Source organism: Misgurnus anguillicaudatus, chromosome 21 (genome assembly GCF_027580225.2).
Source record: "Misgurnus anguillicaudatus chromosome 21, ASM2758022v2, whole genome shotgun sequence".
NCBI classification, from domain to species: domain Eukaryota; kingdom Metazoa; phylum Chordata; class Actinopteri; order Cypriniformes; family Cobitidae; genus Misgurnus; species Misgurnus anguillicaudatus.
In genome coordinates this window covers 39,859,827-39,884,365 of record NC_073357.2, presented here as the reverse complement: position 1 = coordinate 39,884,365, position 24,539 = coordinate 39,859,827, and the positions used below count along the sequence as shown (strand labels likewise).

Sequence of the window (24,539 nt, the reverse complement as noted above, 5' to 3'; positions counted from 1 at the left end):
TTTGTTTAAATGTAGCTTAAAGGAATAGTCAATTTTCTTAAAAGAAAAATCCAGATAATTTACTCACCACCATGTCATCCAAAATGTTGATGTCTGTCTTTGTTCAGTCGAGAAGAAATTATGTTTTTTGAGGAAAACATTGCAGGATTTTCTCATTTTAATGGACTTTAATGGACACCAAGACTTAACAGTTTTTTTTTCAACGGAGTTTCAAAGGATTATAAACAATCCCAAACGAGGCATAAGGCTCTTATCTAGCGAAACGAAATTTTGGACAAGAAAAATAAAAAATATGCACTTTTGGACCACAGCTTTTCGTCTAGTTCTGGTCCAGCGCGACCTAACGTAAATGCGTAGTGACGTAGGGAGGTCACGTGTTACCTATATAAAACGCACATTTGCGGACCATTGTAAACAATAAACTGACACAAAGACATTAATTAGTATCATTCCACATACAACAACGTCGGAACGGTCCACTTCCAACACAATCGTAAACACTGGGGCGGAGTTTCCCGTTCGTCCTCTGTGACCTCTTGACGTGATGACCTATTGCGTGAGGTGTGTATATTTGTTATTTTTCTTGTCAAAAATGAAAATCGTTTCGCTAGATAAGACCCGTATGCCTCGTTTGGGATCGTTTACAGTCCTTTGAAACTCCGTTGAAAAAAAACTGTTACGTGTTGAGTTAAGTGTTAAGTGTTGGTGTCCATTAAAGTCCATTAAAATGAGAAAAATCCTGTTTTCCTCAAAAAACATAATTTCTTCTCGACTGAACAAAGAAAGAAATCAACATTTTGGATGACATGGTGGTGAGTAAATTATCTGGATTTTTCCTGGACTAATCCTTTAAATAAATTGATTGCAACCACTTACCTTAAAAAATTGAGTAAATTGAATTATTTTTTTTTTCAGTGTATGCTTAACTAATGCCGACGAATATAAGAATCTTTTCAGTCCTATTACAGATTATTTCAATTAGGGCTATATGGGATAAATGAAATATTTTTTTAAACGATTAATCTAGCGATTATTTTTTTTCTAAGCGTCAATTAATCTAACGCTGTATTTATCAGTCCGATTAGATTTCGATTAGATTCTCGATTATCACCCCATTAATTAAAGGAACATGTAGGATTGAGGCCAAAACTGAAACTGCAATCACAAAACTGGTGGCCAATACACAACATGACAACATAAACATAAGTTGAGGGCTGCAACTACACTTTTTAAATTACAATATTTCATTGCTTTCTGTTCAATTGCTCAATGTCATGACTGTTTAAGACACACTTGGCATCACATTCATGATTTTATGGTAAAATGACACTTTTTCACATCAATCCACGAGCATTTAAACCATAAGCAAAGCACTGTCACTTTAATTGAGCGGTAACAGCGCAGCAAAAATAGAACCGACGCAGAAACGATGGCAGCGGTGTGCATGCTTGTTAGCATGAGAGCTGAAAAAAAACACACGCTGCTTACGCACTACTCACACTTGTAGTGTGAAACCGGAGTGGAGCCACTGGCGTTGCTACTAATCTCCGGCGCAGCCATTTTGGGTCTGACAAATCGTCGCGCATATTTTGCGTCAACGCATATTTTGCGTCTACGTATTTTTTGCGTCGATGCGTTGTCCCAGCACCAATTTCAATGCAAAACAACATTTTAATAAATCCTTTTAAATTTGAGGCAAAATGTGAGTCACTGCAAAATACTTTTTTTAATCAACAGCAACATTTTCTGCCCCCTTTAAAGACCATTTCTATTTTATTAGTTAATAATAAATGGCTAAACTTTGAGTACAGACAGTGATGTAGCTCAACCAAACAAAGGTTCAGACTTGTGCATGTGTTATGACACCCCATAATTGAATATGCGACTACAAAGCTAGGACAAACTGTGCTGTTTTCAGTAAACTACAATAGTTTCAGTCTGTTCCTTATACAAAGCTATCGGATGGTTTTTGAAGACTTGGAATACAACACACAGGTCATATAGTCAATACTTATGTATTCTTATATAATCTTAAGAACTTATAATTTATTGTATGCAAAAATGCTAGAATATTTTCTATATATTTTAGGATGAAGCAAAATTGTTTGTTTAAACAACCCCATTGAAAGGCCTCCATTCAAAATTATTTAATTCAATTGTTTTATTTAAATATCCTTTCGCTACAATAAATGACATATGGTTGGGCCTACTTGTCGTTAATGTTATAAACCTAACTTTTCTTGAGCAAAACAAAAGTTTTGTTGAACCACTATACAGGTTCATGAATATAAGGTCAGCGGCTGCTTACCCTGTGTGTGCCACCGTAAACCAACATTAGCCAGAGTCAAACTGTGAGTTTCATTCGGCCGACCTTGTTATAAGAGAAATGTTGTCAACTCTGAATACATTGCTGATTCACTCTCACCTGAACAACACAGCACACAGCATGACTAATCACCTAAAATGTAACCATCCATCCCATAGACACTCATAATAATAAAAATATGTCCACAAAAACTCTGAACATATCAGTCTACTTTTTAAACTAGTGAATGCATAAAAATGACAGACAGTGAGTCGAGAGACAGCAATAGAGAGAGATAGAGGTCGTCACTAATGAGGGAATCAGGTGACCCCTGCAATTCAATAGACGCACACGGTGATCCTATCTGCTTCCTCTATGTTGCAGGGGTTAATCCCCTTTAGGCACTAATTGATAGGAGATAACATGATACTATTGCCAAGGCCCTGTTTGGTCTAACCCCTGCACTCTCACGCACTGCGTGTCAGTGGGAGATGAGACGTGAAATTGATATTTGGGATGTTTGCGTGCTTAAGCGCTGCTTTTCTTATCGAAGAGTCGCAGTGTTCGTTTAGTGTTTATGTCACACACTCTTTGCTGGGATTAACCACTTGGCCTTTAATCACTGTGACCAGTTCATTTGGTTTTCAACCCATCAACACATACTTTAGCAGACTGGCATCAAAATGAAATTCACCCCTGATACTGTTGATGAGTCTCAACACTTTGACGGTTTGGTGGGCCTCAGCACCTGACAGAAAAAACGTGGACCCGAGGTTAAATCTGAGTGTGACCTTGAGTTGTAGATCAAAAACATTTAGGAAAAATATTCAACCGCAGCTGAAGGCGCTGAGAGAATAAAACTGAACCACAGTATCGAATAACCAAATGAAAATGCTTTGCCATTAACGGTTCTTTATTGCTTTAATAGTTTATTGCTTGCATATGAATCAACGTTTGGCATACATGAAGATCTCCTTACAGGAACAGTGGAGCAATAAGGCCTGTGTATATCAGCTGTTTAATGTCAAATAGTTAGATAGCATACAGGAACTCATCCGCATCGTTCAGACTAACTATTTAAACAGTCATTAAGTGATCAGCAGCTATGAAAAAGAAACAGGTCTGAAAAAGACAACAGTGACAAATAAAGAAAGAGAGTGACAGACAGAAAGATGAGATTTCATTAAAATACTGTGCCTTTAGGGATGATGGGATAAACAAGCCTTCTGTCTCCCTCTCCATCAAAACTTAATAAAACATTCAACGGCTTAGGAAACATGCCTATAACATTAACAATAAAAAGTGAAACAAACAACAATCATGCATAACTGAAAAAATGTCTGGCATGAAATGAACAACAAAATGCAAAAAGGAAAACCGATCTGAATATTGGCTGAACGATGTCACTAAATATTAAGGTTTCAGTTGCTGGTTAAAACAGTCCAAGAATCAAGACGATTTTAAAATAGACTCTGCATGAACATTGGATAATATAATGGTCTTGCGAATACTATCAGCAACTTTGGAAACTTACTTAAGAGTGAAACCATTCAAAAGTGAACACATTCAGCAGTGCATTTTGGCATGACAAGTTGTCAAATTGTTTTTTGAGTCAGTACAATATAATGAATCACTTATGATAATATGCAAGAATTCAGGCACTAAACTATATGAATTTGTCTGTCCACCTTCACAAATGTCTAACATTTTAACTTATATAAACAGAGCATTAAAAGTTTAGGCTTGCTGCAAACTGTGAAAACTAGGCGCAACTATATTATCTTAAGAGGGAATTTAAATTAATTTAATAGTAGATGTACACAAACCCAAACACCTTAAACACAATTACAATCAGCAAACATGATTTAAAAAGTTTAAATGAAGCATATGTCATGCAACTTAATGATACCGCATCAGCATAAATAATTAAATCCAGTAAACAGTATGCAATAATGCTTTTTAATAATAGTAACTGCTGTAACAAAAGTTGTGAACTTAAAAATCGAGGAAAACATTAAAAATATAATTTTTGTCTATTTAGGTATAAGGTCAAAAAATTATTCTTAGTTAGCAGCAATTCTTAATCAGTTTATACAAAAACATTAAATATTTGTGATCAAGCTATACGTTCTCTAAAAAAACAAACAAACATGATTCGTAGGTTGGATTTTTTAATTGCTCTAATCAGTTTACATTCATTTGGTGAGGCTATATGCAACTAAAGGATTGACAAGATGAAGTTCATATGTCAATCCAAAACTATCTGCTAACAAATTCAGAATCATTCATACACATTTCTATATAACAGCTTGGTTTAGAGTGCTCAAAAGTAACTAAATTAGATACATGCATGTTAATGTATTTAACATGTATCTCTGAAAACAATTCCCATATTAACATAACCCTCAGTGATTCTAAAGATCTAAAAAAAACACAACATTTTAGGAAAAGACATGTTGCCGAAGTAAAGTAAAAGAGAAATATCTCACTAAAAATGAAGAACGAATACATCAACAATATCACTTAGCAAAAGGACATGTGACACTTGCACTGAAACAGTAAACCAATAGCATAAACATTACCAACGTCTGCACTTCGAAATTGCTGAAACAGTTTCAACCTTTTAAGTTTTTTAACGTTCTTCATTTCCTCACACATTGTTTCAAAAAACCTTGACTTAAAGTGTCTGTCCACTTTAAAATTGTTTAAACAAGGTAAACGCTCATTGTATATTATAGGAATATGCAGAATCGTAAGTAAAAATCACCATCTACAATTTGTTTTATAAAAGGTTATGATTCAAAACCTAGTTTCTTCTGAACCCCTCATAACAGTGTCACACCCCAAATTTTTCCAGTTTCCAGTTAGAGTTATAAGATTTCAGGGCCAGTGGGTCTCAAGAGGTTGAATCTTCCAGAACATTGTGTATCTCAGACATTGAAGCACAAGGCCCAAGACACGAAGCCACAAATCCACCCTCCAATACACGCACACATTCACTTGATGGCACATTTGGGCTTTGGCAGCTTATACACCTTCTAAACTCCCATCAGTCTCACTCATATCAAGCATTGTTTCGATTTTTAGAGAATGAATTAACCCAATATATTTGTATTAATAAAAACAAAAACTGTTATCACAGCAATTTATAATTTTATTACAATAATAATTACGATAATTCAATTTTTACAAAAAATTACATTAATGAAATTGCTATGCAATCGTAATAAAAATTACAGTTCAGTACAAGCACTAATTTGAAAGAATTATTACAACAATAAATAAATAAATAAGTTACCTTCAGTTTTACACAAACCAAAAACAATGCTAGTTAAGTTATGTAACTACCCAGATTTTAAATTAAAAAACATGAAATACTCAAACTTTTCAAAACCTAATTTCAAAGCACATTTGCCTGCTTTCTTAGATAATCATTTAGTTCACAATGTCAGTTGAATTTTAAACATGCCATTTACAAAAGATAAAATAAAAAACAATAAAAAAAAATGCTAACTAATTAATAAGATAAGCATTATTCAAATGGCAAAAGAAATCACAAAACACTGTAACACTGTAATAAACAGGAATAAAATAAATCTCAAACAAATGCTAAAATTCTGCATTTTTAAAGACATAAACTAATAGTCACGTTTTACACAAAACATCTCTAAAGAAATGTGTTCAAAGTTTACATTTGAAAATACTATCTGCCAAATGTGCGACTTGAGGGTAGAAATCTAAATATAACAGCTAATTATCTAGGTAATACACATTAAAATAAGACAAATAAAATTTCACAGCAGATTAGAAAACATAAGTGTTTACCACTAAAATCCTGGGGCCCTAAAGGCATTTTTTATTTGAACATTAAGGTGTTTTGTTTTGTATTTTGTATCACTAACAATTTTAGTACAGACAATACAATAAAAGCCGATAAAAATCTGTCACTATGTGCCTAAACAAAACAAAATCTTTACAATGTTACAATAATAGTGGCTATGCTTCAAACAGAAAACAAAATTAGCTGCAATCCGAGACTGGTAAGCAATCAACCCAAAGTACGATTCATCGTTTTCCAACAATCTCATATAACACCACACGCGCAATTTAATAACATTTTTACTAAATTAATTATATTCGATTTGCAAGTAAACACTGAAAGAGATCAAAAAAATTGCAAACAATGCCTCAAATCAGAATCGATTCACGCTGCAAATTCTGGTACTGTAGAAAGGATCTCCATCTTCCTCCACAAAACTCCTCCCTAAAATGGAGGCAGCTGTCCTAACACATTCAATGCCTCGCTCCAGCAGTTGGGTATGGCTTTCAGAAGAGTCAGACGTTACGCTGCCATCGGCACAAGAGGATGAGTAAAAGAGCGAGTAAGCCAGGACAGCCACCAAAAGGAGGTGGAAGGTTAGAAGGAGAGAGGCTTTATGTTTTGGCTGCCTGCCAGTGATCTCTTTAAAATGCCATTGTGGCTTTAATATAGAATATATGCAAGAGATGCATATCGCTTTACACATATACTACACAGGCTTAATCAACCAGAGCTACAGAGAGACCTGGTTGGACATATTATATTTAACTCTACCAACATAACCACATTGTGTTCTCTAAGGGCTAATTTTGTCAACAAAATAAACCATGCTAGTTTCAATGCAGACCAGAGATTTAGCATCTAGCTTTTGTACTAGCCACCTAAAATCCCAAGCCATTTAGTCAATCTATAAGCTTTACATTTGAACATTGCACTATGTGCTTACTGGACTATTATCAGATGATGGGTTTCAAAAACGGCGATTACTTGGCAACATTCAAACGCTTGAAAACTGAGACTTGTTTCATTTAGCATTAGCCTCTAGATGCACATATATCAGCCTAAACACACCTTTGGATACCTCTCTGCATTCCTGCTGTTTCACCCGTCTCTCCATGACATGCCCAAATGTGCTTGCAGTTAAAAGGGAAATGCCCTTTTAAACCTACCGTCCACATGGCAGCAAAGATCCAGATTACGGGCACCATCTTTCAGTGTAGCTGAATCTGTGACAGTATCAAGGGGTCACCAAAATGGTATTTCCCCCTGCCTGTAAAGAAAGTCCAAAAACAAAGAATCAATTTAAAGTAAATAAAAAAATTACATGTTTTTTTAATTTTAAAGTAAAAACTACTTTTAGGATAATTTCTGTTTTGTTTAATAAATACAACATCAGATGTTTTAACAGACATTTTATAGCAAGCCTTCAACCTTACGAGTAGCACAAAGATTAAAATTAACAAAAACTCGAAAATTAAAATAATTTATTCAAAAACATAAATCGAGGTATGGGCTATAATGTTACCAACAAGTTGATGTGCTCAGAAACTTTTGTTCATTTTTAAATATCAAACATTGCTTGAAAATGTTTTACAGACGTGTGCTGAATAGACATGCATACAACACTGATAGGTCTCAAGGTGTACTGATACCGAAGCGAGCAGTGGAGCATTTATAATACCTTCAAACATTACAGTAATGAAAAACGTGAGTACAAGAAAAACTGAACACCAACATTCACTGAGCCAACTAACTGTCCTATACGAAAAAAATCTAAACAAACATAACGATTTTTTAAGGAGCATTCGTGGCGAGCTACAATCTCAGATACGGATAGATTTTACCACAAAATTAAAAATGTTGTTCACAAAATACTGTATAGCTAGCTACAGATAGACGCATGTTAATACATACCTCAATACACAGTTACAAGTACTACTTCTAAACCTGTCGCTTGAATGCTATTTTGATTAGTTTTGTGCCCAAATACTCAAAAGTGCAATAACTGAAATACAGCATCTGTTATTTTTGCAAATTGTAATAAGTATGAGAAAGATTTACAACACATTAAGTCTATAAGCACAAGAAAATATTTGTGTTACACACAGTATTTTTGCTTTCTCTTGCTGGTAGACATTACAGTATAGAAAGGCCAACATAAAACAATATACGTTATTTCAAAACAATTTTCTCAAAAGTCATATATTTTGCTGTTAAAACAAAAATATAATCTACAGCACAAGAACCTAGCAGAATGTGAATTACAAAAGTACGAATTTGCACAATAACCTTGTGTGACCTTTACACATAAACATGGGGGAAAATTATAATGCTTGTTTGCCAATTTCTCATTTAACAATAATACATTTTATTAATCATATGCCAGGAATGGATTGAGGCCAGGATATCTTTAAGTGTGCATAAACACTGTAAATTTTCACAATTATATTTGCTGAGATGTTCGTTTTTGGATTGCGCAAATCTCTGGGTCAGGGCATGTCACTTTCTGAGTGCAGGGCCCCGATCTCTTTTACACAGATCACATTAAGCTTATTGAAAACATAGCATAAAGGAGGAAACCTTTGGTTTTGAATACCTCCCATGAAGCCGCCATATTGCTTTGAATATGGCAGAAAGCTGAGTCATTGACTTTACCATTTGTTTAATAATGCTGTCTATGTCTTTCTGAAAATTATTAATGTATGAGCGTTCTGGGTCAACATATTCAATGTCAAATCTGGACCAGTTTGAGCAAACAATTGGGCAGAATATGATTAGAACAGCCTAGACAGCAGCACAGGATCACAAAAGCATTATTGTTAAAATTTCTAAAATATATTCTGATATGATGTCTTAGATCAGTGGTTTTGAATTAGGGGTCACAAATACAGAAATGATACAATGCTATTTTAAATAATAAAATAATACGCAACCAACCATTTAAGCATGCATAGTTTCGACAGCAAAACATAATACTTCCGAAATTCTTTGTTGATCAACGTGCTATTCTTTATTCTGTCAGAAATTAATTTAGCACTTGGTTAAATGTAGCCAAACTAGGTATATGCTAACATGGACATGTTGCCTAATATCCCCTCATTCTCGATAGACGCAAAGGTAAAAATAACCTATTTAGCCTATGTTGTTTTGGACCTATGCAGTTCATCATAATAAAAAAGTATGATTTACATTTTGGTTTATTTCCATAAAACAGACAATTTTGGTACTGTTTTGGGCCAACACTTGATGTGCAATGAAACATTGAGCCAAACCTGTACCAGAACCACTGATACTTCAGAAAAGTAAAAAATTAATATAAAAGGTACAATAAAACATTTTACTAAGATGATTTTTTTAGCTAGTTTTGCATACTTTTTAAGAACATTTTGTTAAAAGAAAAATATTATTAATAAAGCAATGGGAAAATTCTGAATATAGCTAGAAAATACACTAGAATATTTACCAAAGGGTCCATAAGGGTCAAGAAAATAAAAGGCCAATAGCCTGCCTCAAGGAAATGTCCTTATGACACAGCAGTGTCAAATGAGGTAAACATTTTTCACTGATAAAATTATCCAGCATTTTAAACTTATTATAGGGGCGAATGATACATTTAGATTTTATTACAAAATTTTACTTGATTTTTAGCTATTGGGGAAAACTAATTTTTAAACAGCCCCCACCACAATAATACTGAGAGTTAGCATATCTGAAAACAAATTAGCGCCACCGTATGCTTACAGGCGCACAAACACTTCACAGAGACATTCTAACTGCGTTTTTATTTTAAGTACTCCAATTTAGACTAGCTACCCCCCTCTTTCAACGTGTACATCTGTGTACTTTACCTGTAAGCAACACATTGGCCAAAATCCCAAACATGGTAAATTACAATCCGTTCATCCACCAAAGACCGCAATCTCAAGTAAAATACGGGCCTAAAACTGCACCGATAAACAGCAAATGAGTTAACGCATGGCAGCGTGCCAGGCTGCATACATTTGTTGTGCTGTATACACTCCAGACACAATGATTTCACGGTTTGTTTTGGCACCACGAGTTCATGGGGTTAATGAGAGAACGCGCTCACGTGAGCGCAGGTGCGTCATCTGACTGAAGAGATCATCGCGAGGCTAGTAAACTCTTTCTTTATCCCGCTAAACGACATGCGGTAACATCATGTAATCACATTAAAATTACCACCCTGCAAGCTGAGCAGCCTTTAACATGCACGGTCTTGTTTGCTATGATTAAAACATGGCATTATTTTCAAACAGTTAGGTAATATTCATGAACAACACAATCACTATAACTGCAGACTACATTAGACAAAAAGACTTGCGCCCCGCCATGATCGTCTTACCTGTGAATAATCGAACTGTCTGATGAAAACATGGAATAAACTTTGAAATGCGCTACAATAAAATCTAGTTTTCAAGCTACGAAATGACTATAGTGTTGGATGATTGCAAAATTCCGGTCTGTCTCCTTTTGCCTTTCTAATAAAATATGAGCAAGACTCTTGAAAAACTCCATCACCATTTTTATCAGTTTCAGACAGACTCCAGACACTCTGGCCACATACGTGTCGTGCACTGTCTGCGCAGCGCGTTCACGAGCATCGGCGCGCCATAGACTGACAAGCACTAGACCAATGGCGTCCCGAATTTGAGCATGTTATCCAATAACAGCAGGCAAAAAATGATAACCCCTGAATGACTCCCCGGATGCAGAGAGAAAATAATCTTTAGGAAACGCGATCAAAGAAATATGATTGGAGGTGGGGGCGTGGTGGCGATGAATTAGATTTACCATGCAGGTCCATTTTGATAATATATGGATATTATATTTCCGAATTTTTTAAAGAAAAGCAGACAGCATAGCTACTTATTTTCGCTGCACGTCACGGTCGCTTTAAAAATATTGATATTTTTCTCTAAAAGAAAATTTACTAGTTGAGTAAACATTTTTGTTTTGAATAGGTTGAAATATGAGTTAGGTAATTCATTATATTTGTGATATAATACAAAGCCAGCTGGCAGACGCTGAGAAGTAAACACATCTGAATTGCACTGTTTTTAATACAAAAGAATAAACAAAGGTGATATCCTGCTTGTGAAATCCAGACTATCTAACCATGAGATTAGAAACATCAAAGTTTGGTTTTACTCACTGATTTCACATTGATTTCAGTCTTTGAGAATATTATTGATATCAAGTTTTTTCCAGAATGTTCTTTACATTATGTAGGATGATTTTATGTTGAAAAAAACTGTAAATCACAAAAAATGACTTTAGCTGGGTTTTTACAGATAAGGTCACACATTATCTTGTTAGGGTGTTTTGTCTGGGTTATTGATAACAAAACTATGATTCTGGGACTGTCAATGAAAGATGAAACAAAAATGTTGATTTAAAAAAAAAGATAACCCATTAAGTGCAATAAGAGTGCCAATTAAATAATGGTGCTATGAAGATTGTTTGAAACATATAGCATAACTTGCATTTTATAATATACAAGTTTATATTTATACAAAAACTCTTTTAAAATCATATAGCACTATTATATTATAGTCCTCTTAAAATCTGTCTGTTACAGCAAATGTACAGAGATAAAAAACATTACAAACGTATAATGTCCCAAAATTGAGATAAACAAACAAACAAAAATATGTACGTATACTATTTAAACCTTTATTTATAACTCAATAACTCAGTCTAGCTAGCATGAAACCAGCAGCATCCCATATGCATTCGCATCCCTCATTACGGATTCTTACCCATGATGCAGCGCGTCTCAGTCCTGTCGCCATGATTCTCTTGCAGATGTTTTCAAAGCTCAGACTGAGGGGATTTCACGCTAAGCTAACGGCCTCAAACGCTACACTTAAATCAGTTTCAATGCACTCAACGACGTTATAAAGACACCAGAATCTCCAAGATAATATACTGTCTTGGGTTATGGCGACCAATACCGGGGATGATATGTAAAATGAATTTACACCCACTTTAGCACCCTGCTAGCGAACTAGCAAGTTAGCTGCTTTTGTTCCTTCGTCTACTGGGTTTTGTTTATTTTGTCGGGTTAAAAAGTATTTCTTACTTTTATTGTTAAACTGTTGTATGCAAATATTGGCTTGCTGTTACGGTGTTTTTATAAGCTTTAAGCAAACGGATATTTATTTACGTTTTTATTCCAATTTACGGTTGCTAAGTAGCTAGCAGCAACTGTTAAAATGAATGCGCTGATACGTAAAAACAATGAAATCTAAAAACCGCATAATTATGCTAAATTCTGCAGTTGTGATGTTCTCATGGTAACAGTTGAATGAAAAATGTCGTGTTTAGTAAAATAAGATGGATCTAAATTATATAATCATCAGCGTTATGTGAATAGGCTGCTAATCTGACGTTTTTAATCTGTATATGATAACTTAGTTAGATCTCATAATTTTACAGTCAACTAATACTTTATTACGATTTAAATGTGTTGTAGTACATCATAGGTGTTTTCATATGTGTGTCTTGAATTCGAGATGTGGAATTGTAAATTAAGTACGTTGTAAATTAGTTTATTACAAATATGAGCTCATGCTGTTTTGTTTTGTTCTGTCACTCATTATTGTTTTTATAACTTCGACTAGGGTGTGAATCCTGAAATTATGCCAGCTCCACATATAAACCTGTTTGTCAATAATCCACGTTTGTTATTTATATATGATTTGAATAAGCTAAATGACATTATATAAATTAAGCTGCCTTTTAAAGAGTAACTTATTAATGAAAACAGTTAGAGCCTTTCATTCATTAATTTGTAGACAGACTTTCAACAGCTAAAGCAGCTGTTCCAAGCTTAGAAAATTTGGCTGTACTTGAAGGGTGTGTAAAAGACCACTAGGTATTTTGTGCTTAGTGTGTTCATGTGTTATTTATTATTTGTAAGCATAACTGCTTAATGAATCTATTAGCTTTGTATTTCTATACCTCAATAATAAGATTACGTTTATTCTGTTTTCTGTCTATTTATAGATGATGAGTTTGATGAATATGATAAGCCGGGTGCAGAAAGGTCAAGAAGACGAAGAGGTGAAGATGATGACTTGGACAGGTAAGCCTTTATACAGTCTAATTGCTGATTATGTTTTGCTTAACTTATTTCATCACTAGGGCTGTGACTGTTATCATAACTACCGCGGTGGTGAAATGCAACCCGTGGCGGGGAAGTGCGCCCTGCGGTGGTGTGCATGTCACAAACTTTGAAAAATATAAAGTACAATCTCGCCCAGCAGACTCTGAGTTAATGCGCTATTTGCAATCCAAAGGCTGCAGCCTCCGGAGGTCGCATTTGTAAGCTGCATACGTCTTCAAGACTGTCTTATTTCATAACATTTACAATTATAAAGTTGACTATTATTATTTGTTAATCGTACATTTTTGTAATATGCTTATGACTTGCACGTGTAACTCGGTTAACTGAAATAAACCAGGCTTGATGACATGCGACCTACAGAGGCTGAAGCCTTTGGATTGAGAAACGCCCATTCTGTCTTGGTTACTCAAAGTTGCGACAAAGTAACAATCTGCGCTACCAGTACACAATCAGAACGTGTTTTCAACATGGCGCGGAACATTATAACCCACAAAAGGTTCCTCACTTGTTGTTTTATGGATGGAAGTGCTACAATAAACACGCACATATCCGGTGGGTGCTCTGGGGCTGGGCTTTGACATTTTCAGAGCACCCACCGAAATGTCAAAGCACATTATACGCACAGTTGCTTCACATTTACTTCACATGTCGCGTCTAAAACCATGCCGAAAACATGACCGCACCGCTTTCCTCATCCTCAAAGCGTGTGGGAGCTCCAGAACACTGTGACGAGCACCCACCGGCCGAGAAAGAATTTGGCGCCTTCGAACATGCAGTTTGTTAAGAACTGTATATCTGAGCCTTGTTTATATTTTTATATTTTAAAATGTATGTAGATTATATATAAGACCTAAAGGCATCAATGTGCGCATGCACACACACACACACACACACACACACAATCTATAACCACCGCATTGAATTGGTGCCTTATTATCGTGTTGGTAAAAAACTGCCACCGTCACAGCCCTATTCATGACACTATGAAGCAGACTGAAAAATAAATTATAAGGAGCAGTAGTCCAGCAGAAGACCTTGTTGCAGACTTTTAACTCTTCTGCCTGTCATTTAAAATAGATTATGGCGAGAATAGACATTATTGAGCACAGAGGCTGTGTAGGTTGTTGTTTTCACCGCCACTCTGCTGCAATGCCATTATGCATTTCAGAGACTCATAATATGGTAAAAGTATGATTTTAATGATATATTTACTACAAATTCACAGTGATTTAGAGGGAGACTTGCTTGAAGAAGATTGGCTGTCATCAAAAAAGGTAACATCATCATTACACAAATCAAACTTCCAGTAGACCAGAGATGGACAGTACTTAAGTATTTTAGTTACATTTTTTCAAGCATCTGTACTTGAGTGTCTTAGAAAAAGGTTTACTTCACTTAATTATAAAGCATATAATCATACAGTTTATTTCTTGATATTGCATGTAAAAATTTATTTAATATCTAATTACATTAAAATTATATGCTTTCGTACGTCTACTCAAGTAAAAGTAAAAAATAAAAATACTTCACTACTGTCCACCTCTGCAGTAGAGCTTATTCAAGACAACAAAGACCTCTAAAATGCAACAGAAAGTGACTAATGAATTTTTAATCCTCCATCTTCAGAACCCATCAGAGTTGTCAGATGAGGAACTAAATGATGATCTCTTGCAAAGTGATGAAGAAGAACAAAATGCAAGGTACTCTAACAAAGTACTTATAAGTGACCTTTAGTCACATATGATACATAAGTTGACAGCAGAGATTTTTGAATATTTGTTCCATATGCCTAAAAAGGGCTTTGTAATGACAGCAATGATGATTCTACACAGATAAATACAGTTTAAATACAAGTTATTAGTAGTAGTTTAACTACTCAATAAAAACAAATGTTTTTTACAGTAAATGCTGGAACAGTTTGTCTAATGAGTATGTGCAAGTTTTTTTGTTAAATAGGATCATCTTCTTTATTAAACATAAAAAAGTTCAGCACATATAATTAAGATGAAATACAGCTGTTCAAAATTCTGAATAACAATTTTTCATCAGGAAATCAACTGTATGAATCTGTAAACTGAACTGACTTTATATTTTGTATTCAATTTTCTTCACCCCATCATTTATGCAAAGCTTCTGTACTTTAACAAAATCAATAGAGCCGCTCATCCATAACATAATTAGATGTGACATTGAACTAACTTTGACACCTATGCGAGTATGCATAGGTCTCTGTGAGGTCATTCAAAGCATGTGGCTCATACTGAGACAGCATTTTAAGTAAGAAAACTGAACTTATGGTCAGCTTGTTAATAATAGTTTGTTTGTGGGACCTACAGTTATTTTACAATTACACCGAAAGTGACAGGAGTGCAAACATTACAACTTACCCCATAGGTGGGGTTCATTGTAACAAACAGGGTTTGTTGTAACACCTGCTAGAAAATTTGGTTAAAAGACAAATAAATCAATCCAATTATGTCTATATACTAAAGGTGGATATTGTTTATATATCTGCCTATCATAGATAGATATCCACACATTCATTCATCCATCCATGATCCTTCATCTAGCCATCCTTGTATTGTGCAAAAAAGACAGTGATTAAATATAAGGTTGGATTTGGTGACTTACACACCCAACTCAGAAATCAAATAAAACACAAGATGAAGAAATTTAGAAGAAATGTACTTTTATGCCTCAAAAACACTCTTTGTTCAATATCTTAACCAGAACATATCAAAACTTTTCGCTAATTCACAGGAGATCATCTTCTAACAGTAAGAGAAAAAGACCAAAAGCAGAAATTGCTCGGCCTGTATAAATATGTAAAGTAGCTGCGTTACAATTAACCCTGCGTTAGTTTGTGCCCCGCTCAACAATATTTTTTTCTTGCAACTGTGATATACAGTATGCAGTGTTCCTTTTTAAGGGTGAAAGTTTTTATTGTTAAAATACTTTCTTCAACCTGATTGAATGCATAGGCAACTATAAATATGTCCTCTTTAGATTGATTTTGCAAAAAATATAAACAGGCTGTGTGGCACTATCAGACATTGATCTGTTTTAGCATTTCAGCCTTTTCATATATTTGTCTGTTTATATTTTATTATTTTTGTGATCCAGTGGGCAGGTTGATGCTTTGAGTTTAAATGCGACACTGGATCTGGGTACCTCAGGTCACCTTGAAGACCCTGAAGGCAGATATACAGAAAATACCTACGATGAGGCAGAAGGTTTTTCTCAGGATGGTGTGTATGAGGAAGAGCAGTACCATGGAGATGAAGAAGGTCTGGAATACTCAGGAGAGCAGAATTATGAGGGATATCAAGATGAAGTCCTAGACCTTCAGCTAGATGAGCAATTGGATGACGATTTTCAGGTAAGTAATCGTGCTTTCACAATCTCTGTCCTCCCCACCACATTTCCTTCATGTCTACAGTCTGACACATCATGCTTTGTGACCCTCAGGCCTCTTGGTTTTGTTAAGGGTGATGCTCTTTTCAGAGTCTTTGTTCAGCAGATGCCCTGCCAGTCTATGTGGCTATTAGGAAGAGCTCCTAGACAGGATCTGATAAAGTTGTCTGAAGGTGAAAAGATTATTGACCTTCTTTGAAGTGGTCTTTAGCAAGCATGACACTGGCATGATGGATGAGTTGTGTCCTTTCTGTACATGTTTATTTATTTTACTCTGATCTCGAGGGACCAAACCAGGAGGACCAAATTCAAAAGCTTAATAGGAATGTCAAGAAGATACTGTCTTGCTTTGTGAAGACGCAATTGGGCCAACAGACTTGACAAAATATTTTGTTGTGAATACAAAAATGAACCAGCTTTTTGCAACACTCTTAAAGAATATTTCATTTCCTATATTCAACTATGCTTTGTTTGATCATGTGATGTCTCTGTTTACAAGGTCGCTTTGCTGCCGGTGCTTAGTATGTCTGTGTTTACTGTTATCTACAATTAATGTGTGGAACGGTTTAAAGGATTAGCTTTTTGCCCTCTAGGTGGTCAGTTAATGTGCTGTGTGTGCAGCATAGATGTCATAGACGGTTAGAATAGACAGACAAACACAAACCACTGTGCTGTGATGGTTTGCAGGCAGATCTTCAACCATTAAATTGTCCTCTTTAGAGTATATTTGTTTTGAGTGAATTGCTTCATTGTGCAGCATTTTATTTATTGTCTCTTTTAATGTCTTGTGTTTGAATGTTAACATTTATATTAAAAGTGGTTGTACGCCGGCTCCACATCAGTACGTAAGGCGATCATTGGCTCTTGCTAGTCTCATGACTGTGTGTTTTATCACAATGCATATTTCAACTTTTTACAAGACACGCAAGAACCAACGATCGTCTTAGTTTGGAAACGCCATTGTTGGGTTTTAGTTTAGACAGAACAAAATGGTGACTAAAACCCAAATTTTACATCTGCTGCCCATGTTTGCGCACCTTCCCCTGCATCTCTGTTCAGCTAAATTTTTGACAGAGTGGTGATGCCTTTTCGGTCTTCTGTTTTCCTTTTTTCCAAGCTGTGCAATGAATTATTTTTTATTTTCAATTTCAGTTTTGGTTCAAACAATTACAAAACAAGATAATCGAGTTAAAACAATTATTGGGCGATAAAAAATAAATGAGCAGACGCATGTCCATCTGAGACAGAGTCAGACACGGAAAGTAAAGTATAGCAGGTTTTTATAAAAACAAAGGTGAGGCTGCCCACATTCGCTCTCTAATTGGGTGTTCTGGATCATTTCGTATCCTTGCCTGATTTGTGAGGCCCCTATCATATGACCATTATGCTCCCAGAAGACCACAATGAACCGTCTTAATGCCAGTGTAAACGGTAACATGCATGCTTTGCTGACATTGTCCTTTATAACAGCCATTGTGCAGTTAGGTCTGCATTTTATAACACTGCAATGAGACAAGCTGTTATTAGTGTGGACCGAGATCTTTTCTAAAACAAAGTGGAAACCCAAGTGTAGATGGTTTTATCGGATGCACGCTTGTTGCCGTGGTTACGCTGCTGGCCCAATGGGCTGTATGTGTTTATCAGACTGGCAGCAAAGAGTATAGAAGCACAAGAGGGGAAACTCTCATTCGTTTTTGGCAACAGTCACTAGGTGGCGCTTCAGTAGCGTGGCCGCCATTTTGGAATGAAAATTCTCACAGCCAATTCATTCTCAGCGAATCTCACAGCCAAATCAGAAGCGCAATAGTAAGTTTCTTAAATTAAAATTTTGTTCACTTGCTACACCTACACGAAATGCTGTATTGTCTTGTATGTATGTGTTGTGTTGTTGTTGTTGTTATCAGTTGTGGAATCCAATCATTAAATAGATACACATTTGAGGTAGTTTTTTCTTGATTTATTATGTAATTCTATTTTATTCTACTTTACACATTTACTATTATTATTAGTTACCAACTCCACTAGGTATGAAATATATTTTGTACATATTAATCCCCTATATCCCGCTACAAACATGATAATCTTATGCATGATGCATTGCTCTGTCTGTTATCCTAAAACTGTTTTTTTTTACTTTTTTAATCCATTTCGAGCAATTCAGATGTATATGTGTGTAAATGTGTATGTATATGGAGCCAAAATATTATGTGTGGATGAGTTTATGTCGGTATGTTTGTATGTAAAATTAGCCTGTATAAAAGTGGAAGACTTGTCTAAATATCTGAAAATAAGCTGTAAAAAGGGATTAATGATCCCTGGTCTGATTGTATGTTATTCTGTGTAATCATCATTCAGTTTGAATTTGATCTTTTAATGTACAAAGTAGCTGATATTGCCGTCACTTCTAGTTGACTCCCGAGTCGCTTTCATTCCAAAATGGCGGATTTGTGGGGCTGCTGCTGGGCGCCGGTGATGCAATGGAACGTTCTATTGAGTTTCCACTCTTGTGCTTCTATACTCTTCGCTGGCAGCCAGGCAAGAATTCAGGATATATAGCTAACATTATATACATTAATTTTACACAGTAACGTTAGCTCAGTGCAGTTGATAAGCGTTAGATACGATATCTGAGCGAAGGTATTTAACTTAAGTTTTATTTTGCTTGTAATTAGGATATAAAACAAACTAAATTCTATATATCAAACTATATTCTCTGGGGTATACACCACTTCAAAAGGTAAACCGGTTTGAATTACACACATGGTACGAATAAAAATATGGCATATCAGTAGGAGTGTAGTAATGTAGTATTGTAGGAGTGAAATTTTTTTTTACTCGGGCAGCTGTTGAAATTCTTTAGGATGTTAAGCACTCAATTGAAACATTTAAGATGCCACATTGCGTCTCAAAGAAATATGCATCATATCAATGAAGCCCATCTCTGTAGCAGAGATTTAATGCGGGGCTTACATAATAAAGAAGACAAACAGTAAAAATGTGAGAGAGACAGACTAAGCCTAACTGTGCAGTAATATAAATAAATAAGGATGCAAGGATCGTGATGCATCGAGATATCGGATAGAATTGCAACTTGCCATAATAACTGTAATCGAATCGTGAGACCGGTGACGAATCACACACCAACAGAGTAGTAGGAGTCATGTGACGACAGTGAAACAGCACGATGATTGGCAGGATTATCAAAAAGCACAAAAGAACATTTCTTCCTTTTTTAACACAATATCGTTGTGACCGCCGGGGTCCTGAGCATGCTTTTGCACACAAAAGATATTCTCATCTGTGGACTGTTTGAACGATGTCTTCACTACCTTTCTGGGCCTTGACAGTTTCAGCTGCATTGTTGTCTATGAGTGTCAGAAAGCTTTCGGATATCATCAAAAATATTTTGTGTTCCCAAGATGGACGAAGGTTTTCAACCAGCTTGCATGTTGTGTAACTCTATGTGTTCCAACATGGAGGTAAACCAAGTTGTTGAATTAAATTTTTATCATATGCTTTTTCAATAAAGATAGTGTCACATGAGGCTTTAACTTGCAGGAAATATTGTGATATTTATCTTTTATCGACATTCATTCATCAATTACCGAGATATACATTTGGGTCAATAATGCCCAGCCATAGTAATTAATGAAAACATATTCATTTCTAGTATGAACTAACCTTTTATGAGATACTCTAATAGGTTTTCTGCAATAAAATTGCTCAGTCAGTGTTATACGGCTTTGTTGCGCCCATTTGATTTCTGCACTTTGGATTACCACTGTCACAGTAAGCTCTTAGTTTTCAGGTTAAATCATGGCTTTAGCAGGGTAATAGGGACATAGCCTGTTGGCTATAACAGGTGGGCAGAAAAAGGACCTGTGTCTGGGTTTGAGATAGGATCTGTGGTGTGGACTACAGCTAGGATAGGGAGACAATACCTGCATTGGGGAGCTTCAGCAAGGTAGTCAGCCGTATATGCCTGTTTCTCCGGATGCTTTTGTACATTCTGTCTGCAAGTGTGTAGGAGAATTTGCTGCGAGTCAGATGATGATATTTTTCCTGTCACTGAGCTACGTGTGTGCTAAAGGACTCTTTGTGTCTGTTTGCGAGTGTGTGTATTTGTGTTAGGTCGACACAGTCAATGATATTTTCACCACCACTGAGCCGTGTGCGTGTTTATCTCCCATTCTCTGTGTATCATGTCAAACATTTACATCTCATTGAATTTCAAATATCAGCAGGAATGGTAATAGGGCATAGTAATGAGACTGGGCTCCCACTGTTATGCTAATTTAGGTAGGCTCCCCTTCAGCATGCACCCCCCCCAAATCAGAACGCTGCACTGGGCCTTCCTGGGCTCTGTCTCTCAGATGTGGCATTAACATTTTCATTCAGAAGTGATTTTCCTTCAATCTTATGTTTTATCTTCATCAGTGTTGTTTTTGGCGTTGAACAGGCTCTGGGGGTGCTGGCCTACATGTCGCACTCTACAGCAGATGTTTTAGTAGATTATATACAAGAGATCAGTTTAGGCCTTGTGAAGGTATTCTACATTTGTTTTATGGTTCTCTCATTTAGCATATTAGACGCTACTTATTTAGGGCATGTTTTTATTTATAACTGTGAAATTTTACTATACCCAAGTTTTTTTTATATAACCTTTTGGCCTTATAGAACAAAAGAACAAAAAATGTCATGTAGGCCTACTTATTTGGGAAGTTGTAAAACTGCAATGAACATGGTTGCAGAAATAATGACCAATTATAATGCTTGCATTAGCCAATAAAGTAATCGACTTGTGTAAACATGTTGCGTATGCAGCTTTTGACAAGATGTTTAGGAAGATTTGTTTGTTTTTTATAGGTGGATGAGTACCCCGCTGAGTACAGTGAAGAGCAAACTGATCAACAGAAAGAGGAGGAGTGTGAAGAAGAAACCGAGCAGCAGGATTTCTCTCAGGTCACAGAATTGGAGGAGGTAAAAGATGGCTGCCACAAAGGATGTATCTCATATCTGACATGCAGTTGCTGGAACTGTGAGACTAAAGATTTATCTGTTCTTACCAGGTGGAGCATGAAAATGATCCAGAAGCTGAAGGTGAGCATGAGCAGCACGAGGATGTAAAGGAGGAGTCTGAAGAAGAAGAGGAAGATGATGAAGAATCTGGTCGTCTGCGGTTTAAGACCGAACGCAAAGACGACACAGTGGTCAGGCTGTCTGACGCAACCAGTAAAAGAAGGAACATCCCGGAGACGTTAGGTTACTATCAAATAAAGTTGCTTTAGATCACACTGCTGGGTTTAGACAATATTTATATGATATAAATTATATAAAATGTGTGTGAACTGTAATTTCTCTCTTTGTTTTCAGAGCTCTCTGAGGAAGCTAAAGCAGACCTGCAGGAGTTTGAGGAGAAAGAGCGTCAGCGGAAACAGGGACGATTTGGAGGACGAGGGAGAGGGGGGCCAAGAGGAGATGGAGGGAGAGGAGGAATGGCAGGTAGAGGTGGGTTCAGGGGAAGAGGAGGACGAGGCGGAAGAGGGGATTTTCATCCGTTTGGAATGGGGGATTACCGTGGAGATGGAGGGCGAATGAGAATGCATGAGCAGAGACCTCCACTGATGCAAGTGAACTTAGGGATTCAGGTAAGAATGTGATGGATATCTGTAATGACACAATATGACACATATTGCATAGGGGATGCACAATCCCTGTGAAACAATTAGATAATTGCCAAAAAACTTTTTCAAAATAACACTATTTGTGCTCATTTCTGAGCATTTTGGCAGTATGTTCTGGCACCAAATACAGTGGTGAATCAGAAATTTTAAAAATGATAAGTTACCGTGTCCATTAGCCTTTGGGTTGGCATTTTTTACTAACAACATAGCTGGGTGATTCTCGCAAAATTAGACTTGTGAGGTGTCATGAAACATTTTGATAAAAAAGTAAATGCAAAGTAAGAGTATCAAAATAAGAAACATACAGTTACAACAGCTTCACGTACTATTTTGCAAATGATTTTAAATGACATTATACAAACCAATTTTGTTGTTTTATCCACATTTAAGGGGAATATTTTCATTACAGCAACGTGTCCATGACTGGATTTGGGGTTTTTGACATGGAAATATTTATAATTAAAAAATCTAAAAAATAAAAAGCTTGTTAGCATGTTATACTAAAAACATTTACAATAAAGAAACGTGGTATTTAATGATCATTGGTAAATGTAGAGACAATAATAAGGAATATAAATGTGTCCAAGAAAATTTTTCAATCATTGTTTAAACCCTTAATGAACTAACATTTAAAAAAAATTGTTGTAAGGGACATAATTGACTGTGACACTCAAGATGGCTACCAGGAAAGCAGTTCTTATTTTTTCTCTCCAGATAAAAGTTGAAATTTTGTTTGTCATAGTACCTTGACAACTTTTTAGGTCTCATTACCAAAACATGAGTTTGTAAATGCATATATTTAATGTAATATCATGTCAATTTTTGATAATGATAATCTAAAAAATGTAAATAACTATAAAGGGCAGTATAGGAAATATTTTTTAAATCCTCTAAAAATAATGGTTATAGTAAGTTCAGACCTTAATCTTATATGTGCAGAAAAATTGACTTCAAGGGATTTAAAAAAATCTCATCTTTTAATTCTGGATTTCATGAGAATCACCCAGCTCCCATAATTATTTGTGATTCACATTATATAAATTCGTTTCGGATGTTTAGAATCTACTATGCATGCTTTACAAAAAGTTATAAGACATTCAAAACTTCTGTAAAATGTATTAATCATCAATAAAAACTAAAATTTCAGTATCAAGGTGAATAATTGGCAATTATGCTTTTTGTCATAATCGTTCAGCCCTACTAATGCTTTCACCTGTTGAAAAGAGAAAATGTTTTTATATAAAAGTACATATTCCAGATAAATATGCAGAGACAACTAAATACTATTAGTGATAGTGAAACTAAAAATAAATAATTTTCTATTAGATGTAAACAATAGCACCTTAATGCATACACAATTTAACTAACTTGTTTGGGACAAACCAGTGGCCATTTAGATTGGGTATGTTTATGAATGCTTCTTATTTTGCTATTAATATACACCTTAAACTTTTTAGATTATTGCTCAAGAATTGCTGGTACAATAAGGACTTTTTTACATGAAATATCTATTGACTTGTGTTTTGTATGATTCTTGTGGAGTTGGTTTGAGTGATAAAAAGTCAGTTATCACTGTTCTGTCTCCCCCTCTTATCCTTGTTGATATATGGATTATGGAAAATAAATTGGCAGGAGTCCATTGAGGAAGCATTACACCAAATTAGATTTGTACTTTGCTAAAGGATTTAGCTTCTTGCGCCTATTTTATTATTAAATATCTGTCGAGGGTGTAATCCTTTTGCGCTTGAGCTGCTATTTCGTTCAAGCTGCACCTTTTTCTTTTTTAAAGCTAATTTTCTTGATGGAGAAGTCGGGCATTTTGAGGCTTTGACATAACTTGTCATTCTTTGGCATTGATGTGTTCTTTAACATGAAGCTTTAGACAGCAGCATATAGAGCACGCCTATAATGATTTAATTGAACTCCACTTCAGTCTGTGTGTTGTCATGTGATGAAGTTGTCTTTATGTGATGATAAGTTAATTAAAATATAATGGATGCACGTGGCCTTTCTTGAAGAAAACGTGCCATTTGTGTCTGAAAGGAAGGGGAGTCAGCATTCCTTTTAAAATTAGATGGTGTCCTTCAGCATTCATTATCGGTGAGACAGAGGAGTGACACCTAAACCTTTATGTAAAGGGTACTTTTGTATTTCTCATAGTAATTC

At 35.6% G+C, this 24,539-nt stretch overlaps 1 protein-coding gene and 1 long non-coding RNA gene across 4 annotated transcripts in view; one reads left to right on the top strand and one right to left on the bottom strand.

Moving 5' to 3' along the window:
- Positions 1-5,438: 5,438 nt before the first annotated feature.
- LOC129446171 (uncharacterized) lies at positions 5,439-10,832 on the bottom strand. 2 transcript variants are annotated; one of them, XR_008645108.2, is made up of 3 exons: positions 10,489-10,812; positions 7,197-7,395; positions 5,439-6,652 (listed from the first exon to the last, which is right to left on the bottom strand). It is a non-coding gene; the product is annotated as an uncharacterized lncRNA (long non-coding RNA). The 2 variants fall into 2 exon arrangements; XR_012359986.1 differs by having other exon boundaries at positions 5,439-7,395; positions 10,489-10,832.
- A 1,081-nt stretch (positions 10,833-11,913) lies between these two features.
- Positions 11,914-24,539, top strand: part of rbm33a (RNA binding motif protein 33a) — a 42,891-nt gene continuing 30,265 nt past the window's right edge. For both annotated transcript variants that reach the window (XM_073859113.1, XM_073859112.1), the window contains exons 1-8: positions 11,914-12,110; positions 13,160-13,233; positions 14,501-14,549; positions 14,902-14,975; positions 16,399-16,654; positions 21,556-21,669; positions 21,759-21,951; positions 22,063-22,337. In XM_073859113.1, the coding sequence (XP_073715214.1) occupies positions 12,087-12,110; positions 13,160-13,233; positions 14,501-14,549; positions 14,902-14,975; positions 16,399-16,654; positions 21,556-21,669; positions 21,759-21,951; positions 22,063-22,337 (1,059 nt within the window). In that variant the 5' untranslated portion in view covers positions 11,914-12,086. The remainder of the gene's footprint in view (positions 12,111-13,159; positions 13,234-14,500; positions 14,550-14,901; positions 14,976-16,398; positions 16,655-21,555; positions 21,670-21,758; positions 21,952-22,062; positions 22,338-24,539) is intronic.